At 40.5% G+C, this 16,774-nt stretch overlaps 1 protein-coding gene across 1 annotated transcript in view; it reads left to right on the top strand.

The window, feature by feature from the left end:
* LOC136959845 (serine/threonine-protein kinase 38-like) overlaps positions 1-16,774 on the top strand; it is a 108,800-nt gene that overhangs the window by 970 nt on the left and 91,056 nt on the right. Inside the window, exon 2 of the mRNA XM_067254048.1 lies at positions 3,437-3,576. Coding sequence (XP_067110149.1) covers positions 3,443-3,576 — 134 coding nt within the window. The 5' untranslated portion in view covers positions 3,437-3,442. The remainder of the gene's footprint in view (positions 1-3,436; positions 3,577-16,774) is intronic.

The raw sequence follows: 16,774 nt of genomic DNA, 5'->3' as shown, positions 1-16,774 counted from the left end.
ACTTTAGTAGGGGGGGAAATGAGACATTTGGGGGGGGTACATCTTTTCTTTTTTCTTTGCACCAAAATCTTCAATTTGGTGCAATCTGGTAGTAACGTAACATGGAATGTTTGAAACAGGGGCGTAGCCTGAATAATCTTTTTGGGTAGGCCTAGAAAAATATGGATAGGCATCTTTTCCTGTCTTTTTAATTTATTTACTTTGCGATGGGCACCCGGTGCATAATTTTTCGGAGATATTTTCTTTTTTGGGTAGGCTTGCTCTGTCCTCAAATCCTGCTTTACATTGTCCCAGGTGTTCAAAACTGTCCTCTGTGAAATAGTTCGAGAAAATGTGTAATAGAGCTCCGGACGTCACGTGACTTTACTGTTTACGTCGCCATTTTGGCAGGAAAGTAGTGGCAAAAATGAACGGCGCCAGCACGGATTTCAACCTGTCCGAGTTCACTGCGCACTTTAATTCCAAAGACATAGGCAGCTATAAAGCAAAACGTGATTGATTAAACATTAGTGATCCATATAATGCTCCCGGAGTTATTATTACGACCTTTACGAGTGAAACGGAAGGCTTCCCTGACCTTCTGTATCCAGATATTTACAACTCTATCAACTTTCATTCGTCCTACTCTAGAGTCTTTGAAAGCCTACAAAAGCCTGGAGGGATATAAATGGACGCAATCAGCTGGTTTAGTGATGAATATTCAGCTTTGAAGTCTACCGGCTACAAATTGCTATGTGTAAAGTTAATGCAGTCAGTTTTATAACTTGTATAGCTAGCTAGCGTTAGCTAGTCTGTAACGTTCGTCAACTGTTAGCTATTGACGTTGGCTAACGTACATTATATCAGTGCACTTTTCATCCCAAAAATGACATTACATATTTATTACAGATAAGTCATTCCAAGAGACTGAATGATCCTCAGTTGAAGCCATGGGTAGTTGTCAGGAATTATGGGGTTCTCCTCTCTGAATCTTAACATTTACATTTATTCATTTAGCAGACGCTTTTATCCAAAGCGACTTCCAAGAGAGAGCTTTACAAAGTGCATAGGTCACTGATCATAACAACAAGATAGCCAAAAAACATGAAGCACACATTGTGAACAACCAAAGTAAGTGCCAAAGGGAAGAACCATAAGAGCATGTAGTTAAACAAGTTACAATTAAACAACATGAACCGCTATAAGTGCAAGTGTACCTGTGGAAAAAAGCAAGCAACAGTAATAAAAACAATATATCACAGCGAGAACAAAAATTTAAAACAATTACCACTAGCCACAAGAGCAAAAGAAGAATCCTATAAAATGCTCTCCCTTTATCTTTTCCCCGATGGTTCAGGAATCACAGCGCACAGCAGCTATCCACCATGTTGAATCAACGTTTATTGAAATAGGCATCAAATTAAACTATGTATAATATGTATGTACACTCTGGTGCTCCACTTGGCTCTCCACTTTCCTGCCAAAATGGCAATGACCGGTGCATGCTGGGATTGCGTGACGTCAACTCCCGGAGCTCTATTGAGGGTCGAACTGCACACGGATCTTCTACGGCAGGGGTTCCCAATCCTGGTCCTCGGACCTCCCTGCCCTGCATGTTTTAGATGTTTCCCTGCTCCAACACACCTGATGCAAATTAATGGTCGTTTGAATCAGGTGTGTTGGAGCAGGGTGGAATTATTGACATTACATTACAGCTAACAGTGCATAGTTGCCACCCCCACCACATTACATACAAACAACGTCAGCATGGAAGAACATAAAAACAACCAAATATGCTCTCATTCATTTATTGGCATCAGATGACATTCAAATCTATATAATCTATATAGAAAAGGCTTTGGTACAGCATCCATCCAGCTAGCCAACATGATTGTGCCCCACAACTCATTATTGAAAGTGTGTTGTACCTGTGCAGTGTTTTTCCAATTGCTCACTTGATCAAAACAAATGCAGAGGAACCGGCCCCATGCTAGTGAAACAGCACGGAGAAGTACATTTAATCACCAGGTACCTAGGACTACAGACATTATTGGAATGTATCGGACAGGGTTAGCGTTGTCATATGTAATAAACGTGCAACAAAAATAATTACAGATTAAAGAAGAAAAAATACAGATAAAAAATATATAGATATATACTGATCATATTGCATGCTGCTCCACAGCGACATCAGGTGGGGCGTAATGCAAAGACGTCCCTGGACATTTCTGATTTTCGCTTGCAAGCACCGTTTGCTGTGGCTGCTTGGCCACAAATATTTCAATATTTCAAATATGAAAGTGGCAAGGAAATTATTTCTGAACTTTAAGTTGGCTGTTGACATGTACAAATACCCGTATTAGGTTTTGTTGCTAAATAAAGCCAACTAAAAATAAATTCTGGGGTCTATAGCATTTTTAAGTAGCCTATGTTATGTCCAGTCAGCATATCAAGATATGTGAGTGTCCATGGACTCTTGGTAATAATATTCCTAACTAGGCCTATTGCTGTTGGGTTTTAGCAACTCGGCTGCATGGACACAGATTTTCCTTTCAGATGACCAACTCGGTCTAGCTGTACCCTTTGATGAAATAACAAATACTGAAAGACCCAGAGATGCCAGTAATAAATGAGTGCGTTCTATATCCAGGGTTATTATTGAACATGCATCTTTGCATCAACTTATGGTGATAAACGTGACTGCTTAACTGGTCAAGTAATGTAGCCTGACCTAGCCTGACAGTGAGCATAGGGGATTTAGCTAACCAGGTGAATCATAACAATTATCTTACCGATGTTGGTATTTGTCTTGTTGGTCTTATTTTGTTATTAATTATTGTCAAGTATTGAAAGTTAATTGTTGAAAGCATTGTCTGTCTCTAGTTGTGTTATTTTGTTTCCAGAAAGTTTTTTTTCTTCTAATGATTCTATTGGAAATGATATTCCTTGCAGAATAGGTGTGTGTGTGTTTGTATATGTTGGGCATTTGTTTGTTAGCTGAAACTAGATAGGCTACATCTTGTAAAAATGGAGAAAGGTTAACACAGGATGCTGCCACTGAACTATCCAGTACACAAGACATTTCTCACAGGCACAAAGACGTTTATGTGCTACAGTCTGTGGTTGTTAGCTCGGTTTCTTATGAAATATGTGGAAAATCTAGAACATTAAAACCCAGACACAACACTTTTATTAACATTTGAAGATATTTACTTTATCCTGTCTCACTTTATTTCATTGTCGAAATGTCCCTAACAACACCCCTTGCTTGTAGATATATTTTAATCTGGAACCTGGAACCGTTGCAAAACTAGTAGGTGATAAATTACCATAATGATAACAATCTGGTGTGATCTAGGTAGACACCCAACAAACAAGATATCATTAAAGTTATGATTGTCATATTTGTCATTATTATTCGGACAGCCCTTAACCCATATTTATTTTTTAACAACAGGATAGTATGGCCATGACGGGAGGGACGGCAGCTACCCTTCCCATGAGCAACCACACCCGAGAGAGGGTAACTGTGGCCAAGCTGACACTTGAGAACTTCTATAGCACTCTGTTAACCCAACATGAGGAACGTGAGATGAGGTAAGTGGCAATAGGGGATATCGTTATTTGCTATTGTCATGTTAATATTATGTGTGTAAACAATTAGTATGATTACAAAAGCAACTTTAATATTACAATTTTAATTGATAGTATGAATATAAAGTTAAAGTATGTAGTTTGACGTGTCATTATCTTGCTTCATGTTATTCAGCACATTGTTTGTCAATACGTTTTTAACAATCTCTAAAAAAGAAACTGTGAACAACAATCGAATCAAATAAAATGGATTTGTGTAGCCCTGTTTACAAGCAAAATTACAGAGGGCTTCACATACACCCATAGAACAAGGGATGGATATCGTTTCGGTTTTTACGATACCAGTGCAAAATCGATACTTTTAAAATGGTACCGGTGCCTGAACCGATACTTAAAAAAGAGCCACAAAACGATGATGGATGACATTAAAGAACGTCTTAAAAAACCAGCGAGGTGAACAGAGCAAGCTAGCGAACCTGACATGAGTGCTGCTTCAGCTGTGTGCGTTAATGATACGGAAGCAAATTTCTCCTCAAGTGCAACAGCCTACAATCCAACAACACTAACTGCCCCCTCTCTCAAAAAGCTAAACTTAACAAAAAACTAAAATAAATGTAGGAATGCTAATGTATTTTAAAACAAAAAATGTAAAATGCCTCTCTCACTGCTGTCCTTGACTTTTATACCACCCAACTAACCAATCAGCATTTAGTAAAAAGTATTATTTTCAACATGACATTTTAACGGTTTACTGAGCCGAAAGAGACAAAATACAGTGGAAAAAAATTAAGAGAAGGAAACTAGATTATTTCCCCCTATATTTTGGAAGGGGGGTCACAAGTAACATCTTGTGACCGCACAAATGTGACACGATATAGTGAAAAGGCGCCGTGGTTGGCATTCCGCATGTATTTTAATTTTTTTTACAATTTTCCTTTTCTTGCGTATTACGAAAGTAATTTTTTTGAAGAAATCACTCTATAACTAGAGAGGGTACAATTTCTGTAGAAATTGTAGGGTGTGCTTGCTTGCGTCGGTTGCACAGGTGTCCGTTTTTTAATGACATTTTTACAACGGATATTTCTGTATATTTTATATAAAAATGCATACTTATTATTTATAAAGATTACATAGATTTAAAAGCATTTTTTTTTTTTTTGCTGCTCATTTACAACTGAAAATGCGAGTGAAGTGTAGAATGAAATAGATGTCTTCTCATTTTCCCTGCAAGAGGCAGCCTCATCGTTGAATCAAAACGAATACATTTGGCAGACCGGTGTAAAAATTGACCTAACCTCTATGACTTAAACGTCCTTTTAAGTTTTTCCCTTCTCGTGATATTTTCAGGCATTTAGCCTACTCATTGCATTCATTCATTAATAAAGAACCCCCTTTGAAGATTATTCTATGACGTTACCGGCAGTAGAAGATGGAATCGCGATTCAAACAGTACCATCTGCTAACTGAAAATATGCCCCCAAAAACGTAAATAAGCTTGACATTTATTTAGTTGAAAATCGCTCATTCATAAAAATCTCACTGGTAGCGATCATCGTCAGTAACAACGCAAAATGCAATATAGCCCTGTGTGGAGAACCTGCCCCGGTAAATTGTACTACTACGGTACAGTACTAGACTACTGCCGTGTTCGTCTTGGTAGCGATTGCATTGGTTGAATTGGATTTAACGTTCCGTTGTACGGTTTAGGCTGAAATAAATTATTTTCATGAACAGATTGACAAAGTTTAGGCTGTGGCAATGAAGTTCAGGCTAGTAGTTAGATAGACTTTTGATTTAAGTAAGGGGAGTGCCGAACATGTTCTGTCGCCGTTTGACTTCCTAAACAGCTGTGTAGATGTTTTTGTAGTGTCTTGTGTAGGCTACAGCGTTTACATTTACATTTACATTACATTTAGTCATTTAGCAGACGCTCTTATCCAGAGCCCAAGGACACAACGTCAGTTGGCATGACCGGGAATCGAACTGGCAACCTTCGGATTACTAGCCCGACTCCCTCACCGCTCAGCCATCTGACTCCTAGCGTTGCAGTGAGCTACACTGGTTTGAAACCACAGGTAATGATAATTTCACCCACAAATCGTTTAATTGTAATCTAATGTCATAATAAATCCTACAACGAAAATGTATTTGTGAGGAATGTTTATTTTAACGATTGAAGGAGTTTTTGTTAGCTACTCACACTAGTAGTGTCTCGGGGAGGCTACAGTGTTGCAGTGAGCTACACTGGTTTGAAACCACAGGTAATGGTAATTTCACCAACAAATCGTTTACTAATGTCAGAATAAATCATACAAAGAAAATGTATATGTGAGGAATGTTTATTTTAACGATTGAAAACAGATTCATCATAGACCACTGTACTATGTGTTCCCCGGGCAACAGAGGCTAATGTCATGATGCTAATACTTCAGTGAAATAGTAGACTACTGTTTCCGAAAGTAGATGTACTTCCTTAATATCAGCTTATATTGTACATTACACATCACAATTGTGTGTCACATCACAAAGTAAAATGAGTAAATAGTTATCACCCTGGCCTCTTTGCTTGTGGCGTTTCTGCAGCTGCCTTGTAGTAAAGCTATAGTTAGCCTAGCTATCCCCCAAGTTAACAGATGCGAAACGAATGTTCTGCTACAGGTAGTCACGCGTGTTTTCGTGACGTTAGTAACGTCAGTGACTGTGGCTAGAAAATTGGCCACCGTTAGCTTCACTTTTCGCCACAAAAACTTAACTTGAGCCTAAACCATGCAACGGAACGTAAATCCCAATAGAAGCAACTCAATCGCTACCAAGACGAAACTTTTGACACCTAGGTTGTCTATGTAGGCCAAATATTGACTGATCCTTAGGGGGGGCGAAAATAAACAAGAATAACTAGAGAGGGTACAATTTCTGTGGAAATTGTAGGGTGTGCTCGCTTGCAGGTGGGTCCGTCCCCCTAAGTGTTTTCCCATCTAGTGATATTTTCAAGCATTTAGCCTACTCAAGAACCCCCTTTGAAACAAGCGAACCCCCTTTGAAACAAGCTACTGTAACAACGTTGTCACCGGCAGTATTTCAGATGGAATCGCGATTCAAACAGTACCATCTGCTAACTGAAAATATGCCCCCAAAAACGTAAATAAGCTTTACATCTATTTAGGGAGAAATGGCTAATTCAAAAGAAGTTTGCTACGTGCAAGCTAGTTGCGGTGGCTAGCCAAACTTCACTGAGTGAGGGGATTGTTTGAAAGCGCCGGAAATGAGAATGTTTGTTTTGACAAAGTTTAGGCGTGGCACTGAAGCCAGCGACGCACCACACAAGCTTGAATTTAAACTTTACATACATTCTTTAATGTGACATTACTTACTGTACATGCAAGTCTTGATTTGCTTAAATGTACATGTATGATGCTGGTAGTAGTAGCAAAGAGTCAATATAAGTTCTTTGGTAGTAGTACACCACGGCACGATACGATACTCGCTGTGCAACAGCACATCAATTCATGCGTTGTTGCTAACGTGTGCTGACGTAGTTAGCACTGAGTACCCTTCGTCGACTAAAGGCACTTTTTTGCCACAAAAACGTTGTAACCTCCTAAACCGTGCAACGGAACGTAAATAAAAATACAAGCAACGCAACCAAGACAAACATTTTGACATTTACATTTAGTCATTTAGCAGACGCTCTTATCCAGAGCGACTTACAGTAAGTACAGGGACATTCCCATACAAGTAGGGTGAAGTGCCTTGCCCAAGGACACAACGTCATTTGGCACAGCCGGGAATCGAACTGGCAACCTTCTGATTACTAGTCCGCTTCCCTAACCGCTCAGCCACCTGACTCCCCCCAACGCCTGTGTCCCCTTGACACAGGCGTTGTCTATGTAGTCCAAATATTGACTGATCCTTAGGGGGGCGAAAATAAACAATAACTAGAAACGGCTGTTCCTGCAAAACAGCAGTGAGAATGCTGAAAACCTGAATGGGGATAGCTGACCATCCTAAAAAAGCAGAACATTTAGAAAATTTAGTAGAAAGTTATAAGCTGAAGCGCCCGAAAGGTATTTTTGAAAGGGGCTGGAGCTGGACGAAGGTATAAAACTACAGAAAAGAGAAGAAAGAAAAATGCAAAAAGAGAAATAATTCAGAAGAATTTGAAAATTTAGCAGAAAATTATTTGCTGGAGTTTCAAAAGGCCTGAAATGTATGTTAAAAAGGACCTGCAGCAAGATGAAGGCAGAAAAGTACAGAAAAGAAAAGAAAAATGCAAAAGTACTGGCAGTTGGAAGGTACTGCTGTGAAAGGTATTTTTGAAAGGACCTGGAGCAAAATGAAGACAGAAAAGAGAAGAAAAGAAGAAAAATGCAAAACAATAAGGGCAAAATTTCATAAAGATGAGCTGCAGGAAAATGTAGCAGAAAACCAGTTGCTGAAGTCTGGGTTGAACGAATTTGAAGGTAAAAGGATAACACTGGAATGACTTGAACTTGCTGGAAAAACGTAGCAACCGTTGGTCATTGGCAACAGACTGGCAACATTTCTAACCTAGAATCTAGGTTTCAGGTTCAAGACGGAGGAGAAACTAATCATGTGTGCCTGCACACCCAGTCCTGTTCAGACACTTAATTTAAGATGACATCAAAATAATAATTCATAGTGCAGTGTTGCCAATGTTGTCATTGTCCTTGGTGAGTTTTTTATACTTAAATAATAAGATCATGCTACATCTAACCAGCGGATCATTTCTTGCAAGTGTGTCAAAGTGGTATTTTTACAGACTGTACCGTAGGCTTGAATAATAACCGAAGGCGTGAAGCTAGAGAGGATGCAATGGAAAATTTTCTACATAAGCTAGATCTACTGCTTCAAATTGAAAACGGAGACCATCTTTTGATTAAAGACAAGTTCCTTAACCTCTGTTGTCAATATCGCCAATAAAAAGTAAATACTCTTCAGTTACGAAGCATTTGTTTGTAGCTAGGTAATGAATGATAGTTATTAGACCGTATGTGACCTGGTTTCGCCGTTCTATTAGCAGCCATGATGACAGTAGCGTCACTAGAATGGCCATAACTAACAAAAGATCAAATATCGAATCTGTCCGCTGTTCTACATTGCCCACATAATTACGTATATTTCATTCCAAGACTCTGCCGAAACCATAGATATCCTTTATGTGTCTGTGCGGTCAGAAATACAACTCCTTTGGCAGTTTCAAAAACGTTCATGGTGCGTGTCTGTCGTTGCCACAGTGATGGTGCAGCTATGATTGCTAACGCACTGAGAGCAGAGAATAACAGAAATGTAGCTAGAATCCACACCTCAAACAAGTTAACCTAGACGCAAAACTATACGTCCAATCCAAAAAATAAGGATATTTTCCGAGACCCAAGACTGCCGAAACCAGAGAGGTCCTTTATATGTCTGTGCGGTCAGAAATACGACTCTATGGGCAGTTTCAAAATCTGGTTATTTTTGCTATCCCTGACGATTTTGTCACCAGATTTGCATTGGTCTCTATGGGGCGGGAGTTGGACTTTGTCTCGCTTTTGTGGGGCTCTGAACAAATATGTACGTCTGTTGGATTCAACAGACAACTGTCTACGACCAGCACAAAATTAGCTATCTATTGATCCAAAAATGAAGCATGAAGAGCGGAAATTGTGGCAATGCTGGCAAACTAGAAATATTTTTTCAACGACATCCGAAGCTGCCCTCCACTCTAAGGGTTTCAGTCTGCACTCTAGGGTTTCACGTACACACCCATGTAAATCTCAGAAACGGCTTGATAAAGTCATGAAACATAATCAGTGATATTGAAAAAAGTTGAATAGATATCAAAAAGCTGAATTATTTAAAAATAGTTTAGGGTTTTGTCTACATTTTAAAGTTTAAATGGTGGCTCTAGCTGAAAGATTGAAGAAAAACAAAGATTTGGAAGTTGAAGAAGTTTAAAGAAGTTTGAGAGGATTTGAAAGAAAACTCTGGAAACCCATGTTAAAAATATTATTGATGAATATTGATTTATATTAATTCAAGCATAAGAGGTACAAAGCTGAAAAGTCATAGCAGGAATGGCCTGAAACAGCTGAATGTTTTTGATAGCTGAACGGTTTTAATAGCTGAAGATTTGAAGGCGCTGAAACGTGCCACGGAAGAAATAGAATAAGAAGAATAAGAAGTTGAACTAGAAAAGGCATTTCCTGCTGAAAATGCGTTGGAATGCTGAAATCTGAAATTATTTTTTTTAAATGGCTGAAAATACAGAAATGAGAAAATACCCGCAAGCTGAAAGCTGAAATTAATTTTAAAAATTTGTGATTCACACAAAAGAGGGAGTGTGGAAGCTGAACTGCATCATCTAACAAAGCTAAGAGCTTAAATAGCCTACAATGAGGGAGCAGCTGAAAGCTTAAATGTTAAACAGAAGAAGAAGTAGGCCTAGGCTAGCTAGTCATAAAAAGAATATTATAGTCTTAACAGCTGAAATTATAGTTGGGATAGTAATAGCAGTAGCAGATGTGTGCATTGAGTGCGTTTACTCGGCTTTCTTAGTAGGATTCAATGTGTTGATTGAATGAAACATACAGCAGTAGGGCCGATACAGGAAGACACGGCGACACTGTTGTTGCTGAAGGATGATGGTGCAGATTACCAACTACAAGCCCAGAGCCCCCCACTCCACTAACGACTCCCGCCTGGCCAACGACCTGAATGAGTTCTACTGCAGATTTGAAAGACAATTGGACAGTCCTGAACTACCCCTTCCCACCCAGGAAGCCTCCCACCTCCCCCCCTCTACAGTGACGACTCTCTCCATTCAGGAGGGTGAAGTTAACACACTTTTCAAGAGGCAGAATCCCCGCAAAGCAGCTGGGCCGGACTCTGTCTCTCCAGCCACCCTCAAGCACTGCGCTGACCAGCTGTCTCCGGTGTTTACCTACATCTTTAACACCTCCCTTGAGACATGCCATGTGCCAGCCTGTCTCAAGTCCTCCACCATCATCCCTGTGCCCAAAAAGCCAAGGCCAACAGGACATAATGACTACAGACCCGTCGCCCTGACCTCTGTGGTAATGAAGTCTTTCGAGCGCCTGGTGCTGGCACACCTTAAATCCATCACTGACCCTCTACTGGACCCCCTGCAGTTTGCCTACAGAGCCAACAGGTCTGTGGACGATGCAGTTAACATGGCCCTCCACTTCACCCTACAGCACCTGGACTCCCCAGCATCCTATGCCAGGATCCTGTTTGTGGACTTCAGCTCTGCCTTCAATACCATCATCCCCGCTCTGCTTCAGGACAAACTCTCCCAGCTGAACGTGCCTGATTCCACCTGCAGGTGGATCACAGACTTCCTGTCTGACAGGAAGCAGTGCGTTAAGCTCGGAACACAAGTCTCTGACTCCCAGTCCATCAGCACCGGATCACCTCAGGGCTGCGTCCTCTGCTCTTCTTCCTGTACACCAACAGTTGCTCCTGCAGTCGTCCGTCAAACTCCTGAAGTTTGCGGACGACACCACCCTTATTGGGCTCATCTCTGGTGGAGACGAGTCTGATTATAGGTGGGAAGCGGCCAACCTGGTGACCTGGTGCAGCCAGAACAACTTAGAGCTCAATGCTCTTAACCCTCGTGCTGCCTTCGGGTCACATGACCCAAAGGTTCATAACGAACCATCGTTGTGTTTACCCAATTTTATCCAATACAAAAACAAATAAAAATAATTTTCTTTTAACATTCGCAATGTGGGGGGTCTGAGACAGCCCAACGGTTAAAAGAAAATGCTTAACTTTGTTTTTGTATGCGGTAAAGTTGTCGCAATACGACGGTGGGTCACAATGACTGATGGGTCAGAATGACCCGAAGATAACACAAGGGTTAAGACAGTGGAGATGGTTGTGGACTTCAGGAGGAACACAGCCCCACTCACCCCCATCACCCTGTGTGACTCCCCAGTCAACACTGTGGAGTCCTTCCGCTTCCTGGGCACTATCCTCTCCCAGGACCTCAAGTGGGAACTGAACATCAGCTCCCTCATCAAGAAAGCACAACAGAGGATGTACTTCCTTCGGCAGCTGAAGAAGTTCAACCTGCCAAAGACAATGATGGTGCACTTCTACTCAGCCATCATTGAGTCCATCCTCACCTCCTCCATCACCGTCTGGTACGCTGCTGCCACTGCCAAGGACAAGAGCAGACTGCAGCGTATCATCCGCACTGCTGAGAAGGTGATTGGCTGCAATATGCCTACCCTCGAGGACCTGCACACCTCGAGGACCCTGAGGCGAGCGAGGAAGATTGTGGCCGACTTCTCCCACCCTGGACACTCCCTGTTTCAGTCACTCCCCTCTGGCAGAAGGCTGCGGTCCATCAGGACCAATACCTCATGCCAGAAAAACAGTTTCTTCCCTTCCGCTGTTGGCCTCTTCAACAAGGCCAAGGGACCACACTGACTCTCTAATGACTTCCTGCTTAAAACACACTGCTTTTTGCACTGCATTACAAAATTGTATCTTGTACATTTGTATTTTTTGTAATATTTGTATTTTTATATTGTAATTTACGGCAACTTATATTTTATTTTATTGTATATTTAATTATATTCTAATCCCACTTAGTACTGCTAGTTTATGTACCCTTAGTATAGATAGTCCACATATTTAAATTTTAGGTCCCTATATGTTTATTGTATGCACCTTCCTGCCAAAGCAAATTCCTTGTCTGTGCAAACTTTCATGGCGAATAAATCCCATTCTGATTCTGATTCTAGAAAAGGCTGTTCCTGCGAAACAGCAGTGAGAATGCCGAAAACCTGAATGGGGATAGCTGACCATGCTAAAAAAGCTGAAAATAGTGAAAATTTAGTAGAAAGTTATAAGCTGAAGCTTCAAAGCGCCCGAAAGGTATTTTTGAAAGGGGCAGGAGCTGGACGAAGGCATAAAACTACAGAAAAGAGAACAACAATGCAAAAAGAGAAATCATTCAGAAGAATTAGAACATTTTGCAGACAGTCATTTGCTCAGGTTTCAAATTGGTCTGAAATGTATTTTATAGAGGACCTGGAGCTAACTGATTAAAATGCTGCTGCAAAAAAAGTTGAACTATTGTGGGTAGTAAATAAGATCATGCTACATCTAACCAGCGGATCATCTTGCAAGTGTGTCAAAGTGGTATTTTTACAGACTGTATTAACACCATAGGCGTGAATAATGCATGCATATGTAGCGTGCTTCACTCTGCGTTGTGTACTTTTTGATTGAAGACACTGCCACACTTGTGAATCTGCTGGAGACAGTTTATTTTCCCTGTACACGAAGAGACAGTACAGTTAGCTCTTGCGTGTACCTCGCTCCTAGCTCTCGGCCACCTCGCTAGCTGGAGGTCAGGTCGAAAAGAAAGAAAAGGGTAACAGACACATGCATCAAAAATGACAGGTGCTGTGCACACACATTCACCGCACAACAGCACACCACACGATCCAAGAAAACACAATTTGGACAAAAACAAAAGACATACCTGTACACGAAGAGACAGTACAGTTAGCTCTTGCGTGTACCTCGCTCCTTGCTCTCGGCCACCTGAGTGAGCACATGGGAACCTCATCAACTGCCGTCCCCACAAGTCACTACAGGCACGCTAGTTAACGAGGTCTAATATTTACACTAATTGGGTGTGCTTTGCTTTCGGCAAGGGCACAACCTTTTGTTCTCTCACATATATATTATTATTATTATTTATTTTTATTTTTGCCCCCCTAAAACTCAGTCAATATTTGGCCTACATAGACAACGTAGGTGTCAAAAGTTTCGTCTTGGTAGCGATTGAGTTTCTTATATTGGAATTTACGTTCCGTTGCATGGTTTAGGCTTAAGTTAAGTTTTTGTGGCGAAAAGTGAAGCTAACGGTGGCTAATTTGCTAGCCGCAGTCACTGACGTTACTAACGTCACTGCGTCACTAACGTCACGAAAACACGGGTGACTACCTTTGGCAGAACATTCGTTTCGCATCTGTTAACTTGGGGGATAGCTAGGCTAACTATAGCTTTACTGCAAGGCAGCTGCAGAAACGCCACAAGAAAAGAGGCCAGGGTGATAACTATTTACTCATTTTACTTTGTGATGTGACACACAATTGTGATGTGTAATGTACAATATAAGCTGATATTATTAAGGAAGTACATCTACTTTCGGAAACAGTAGTCTACTATTTCACTGAAGTATTAGCATCATGACATTAGCCTGTGTTGCCCGGGCAACACATACTACAGTGGTCTATGATTATCCGTTATCTGTTTTCAATCGTTAAAATAAACATTCCTCACATATACATTTTCGTTGTAGGATTTATTCTGACATTAGTAAACGATTTGTTGGTGAAATTACCATTACCTGTGGTTTCAAACCAGTGTACTGTAGCTCACTGCAACGCTGTAGCCTACGCGAGACACTACAAAAACATCTACACAGCTGTTTAGGAAGTCAAACGGCGACAGAACATGTTCGGCACTCCCCTTACTTAAATCAAAAGTCTATCTAACTACTAACCTGAACTTCATTGCCACAGCCTAAACGTTGTCAATCTGTTCATGAAAATAATTAATTTCAGCCTAAACCGTACAACGGAACGTTAAATCCAATTCAACCAACGCAATCGCTACCAAGACGAACACATCAGTAGTCTACTGTACTATACTGTAGTAGTACAATTTACCGAGGCAGCTTCTCCACACGGCTATATCGCACTTTGCGTTGTTACTGACAATGATCGCTACCAGTGAGCTTTTTATGAAAGCGATTTTCCACTAAATAAATGTCAAGCTTATTTACGTTTTTGGGGACATATTTTCAGTTAGAAGATGGTACTGTTTGAATCGCGATTCAATCTTCTACTGCCGGTAACGTCGTAGAATAATCTTCAAAGGGGGTTCTTTATTCATGAATGAATGCAATATGAGTAGGCTAAATGCCTTAAAATATCACGAGAAGGGAAAAACTTAAAAGGACGTTTACGTCATAGAGATTAGGTACATTTTTACACCGGTCTGCCAAACTTATTCGTTTTGATTCAACGATGAGGATGCCTTTTGCAGGGGAAATGAGAAGATCTATTTCATTCTACACTTCACTCGTATTTTCAGTTGTAAATGAGCAGCAAAAATAAAATGCTTTTAAATCTATGTAATCTTTATAAATAATAAGTATGCATTTTTATATAAAATATACAGAAATATCAGTTTTAAAAATGTCATTCAAAAACGGACCCCTTTGCAACCGACGCAAGCAAGAACACCCTACAATTTCCCCAGAAATTGTACCCTCTCTAGTTATTACATATTACTATACATTTTACAATATCAACTCGGTTACAAAACATGAATATGAACCCGACATTTCACCACAGTTCTCTAACAATTTTCAGACCCGAAGACAACGTACCTCGCTAGCTGGAGGTCAGGTCGAAAAGAACAATCGAACTGCGAGAACACAGATAACCCGCGATGGGTCAACCCAAAACACACATATTTTTTTGACAAACATACATTTTTACAAAGACGTAAACATAAATGTGTAAAAATGTCTGTACACCAACAATTGGATTTACATCTGTAATGCACTTTTAAAAACTTTTTGACCTTGACATCAAATGATCAGCCTCCCCCTCCCAATTTGACCTACTTGACCTGGTCCTTGTGTACAATCCAGTGTGTAATCTAGGGGAACAACATTCCACTGCTACATTCACCCCCACTGTTTTACAGTAGATTACAGACACAAAACACATCACAGCACCTCAAAGGTGACAAAGCAAAGAAATAAAAAGAAACAAAACAATATTCACCCCCACAGGGCGACAGAGTAACCCAGTGTAGTCCCTTAATACTAGACCCACAAATGGTCGACCAGCTGAAAAAGCTATCCCGCGAAGGATTAGGAAAATCAAAGGGTAGCTAATCCCTTATTCAACCGTATGCAAAAAAAATGCCACATACATTTTATTCTGAGGAACTACACGCAAAGTTACATGAATTGTCTAAGAAATTAGACAAACCCACAAATCATTTCGAGTCACACCTAGTCACTACGAGTCACTACTACATAAAAAAAAAAAAAAGAATTCCAAAGAGAGAAAAGTTAGGCAACGCCCTACCATTACCGAGAAACCAAGAACCGTTTTATTTCCTGTGTTGACATACAGTTAGGTCCATAAGTATTTGGACATTGACACAATTTTCATCATTTTGGCTCTGTATACCACCACAATGGATTTGAAATGAAACAATCAAGATGTGCTTTAAGTGCAGACTTTCAGCTTTAATTTCAGGGTATATATATATAATTGGACAAACTAACATAATCATAAATCTAATTGTCACTTTTAATACTTGGTTGCAAATCCTTTGCAGTCAATGACAGCCTGAAGTCTGGAACCCATAGACATCACCAGACGCTGGGTTTCGTCCCTGGTGATGCTCTGCCAGGCCTCTACTGCAACTGTCTTCAGTTCCTGCTTGTTCTTGGGGCATTTTCCCTTCAGTTTTGTCTTTAGCAAGTGAAATGCATGCTCAATTGGATTTAGGTCAGGTGATTGACTTGGCCATTGCAGAACATTCCACTTCTTTGCCTTAAAAAACTCTTTGGTTGCTTTCGCAGTATGCTTCGGGTCATTGTCCATCTGCACTGTGAAGCGCCGTCCTATGAGTTCTGAAGCATTTGGCTGAATCTGAGCAGATAATATTGCCCGAAACACTTCAGAATTCATTCTACTGCTTTTGTCAGCAGTCACATCATCAATAAATACAAGGGAACCAGTTCCATTGGCAGCCATACATGCCCACGCCATAACACTACCTCCACCATGCTTCACTGATGAGGTGATATGCTTTGGATCGTGAGCAGTTCCTTCCCTTCTCCATACTCTTCTCTTCCCATCATTCTGGTACAAGTTGATCTTGGTCTCATCTGTCCATAGGATGTTGTTCCAGAACTGTACAGGCTCTTTTAGATGTTTTTTGGCAAACTCTAATCTGGTCTTCCTGTTTTTGAGACTCACCAATGGTTTACATCTTGTGGTGAACCCTCTGTATTTACTCTGGTGAAGTCTTCTCTTAATTGTTGACTTTGACACAGATACGCCTACCTCCTGGAGAGTGTTCTTGATCTGGCCAACTGTTGTGAAGGGGTTTTTCTTCACCAGGG

This window comes from Osmerus mordax, chromosome 17 (genome assembly GCF_038355195.1).
Source record: "Osmerus mordax isolate fOsmMor3 chromosome 17, fOsmMor3.pri, whole genome shotgun sequence".
In the NCBI taxonomy this organism is placed as follows: Eukaryota; Metazoa; Chordata; class Actinopteri; order Osmeriformes; family Osmeridae; genus Osmerus; species Osmerus mordax.
The sequence above is the reverse complement of the archived record's forward strand: the minus strand, read 5'-3'. Positions and strand labels throughout refer to the sequence as shown.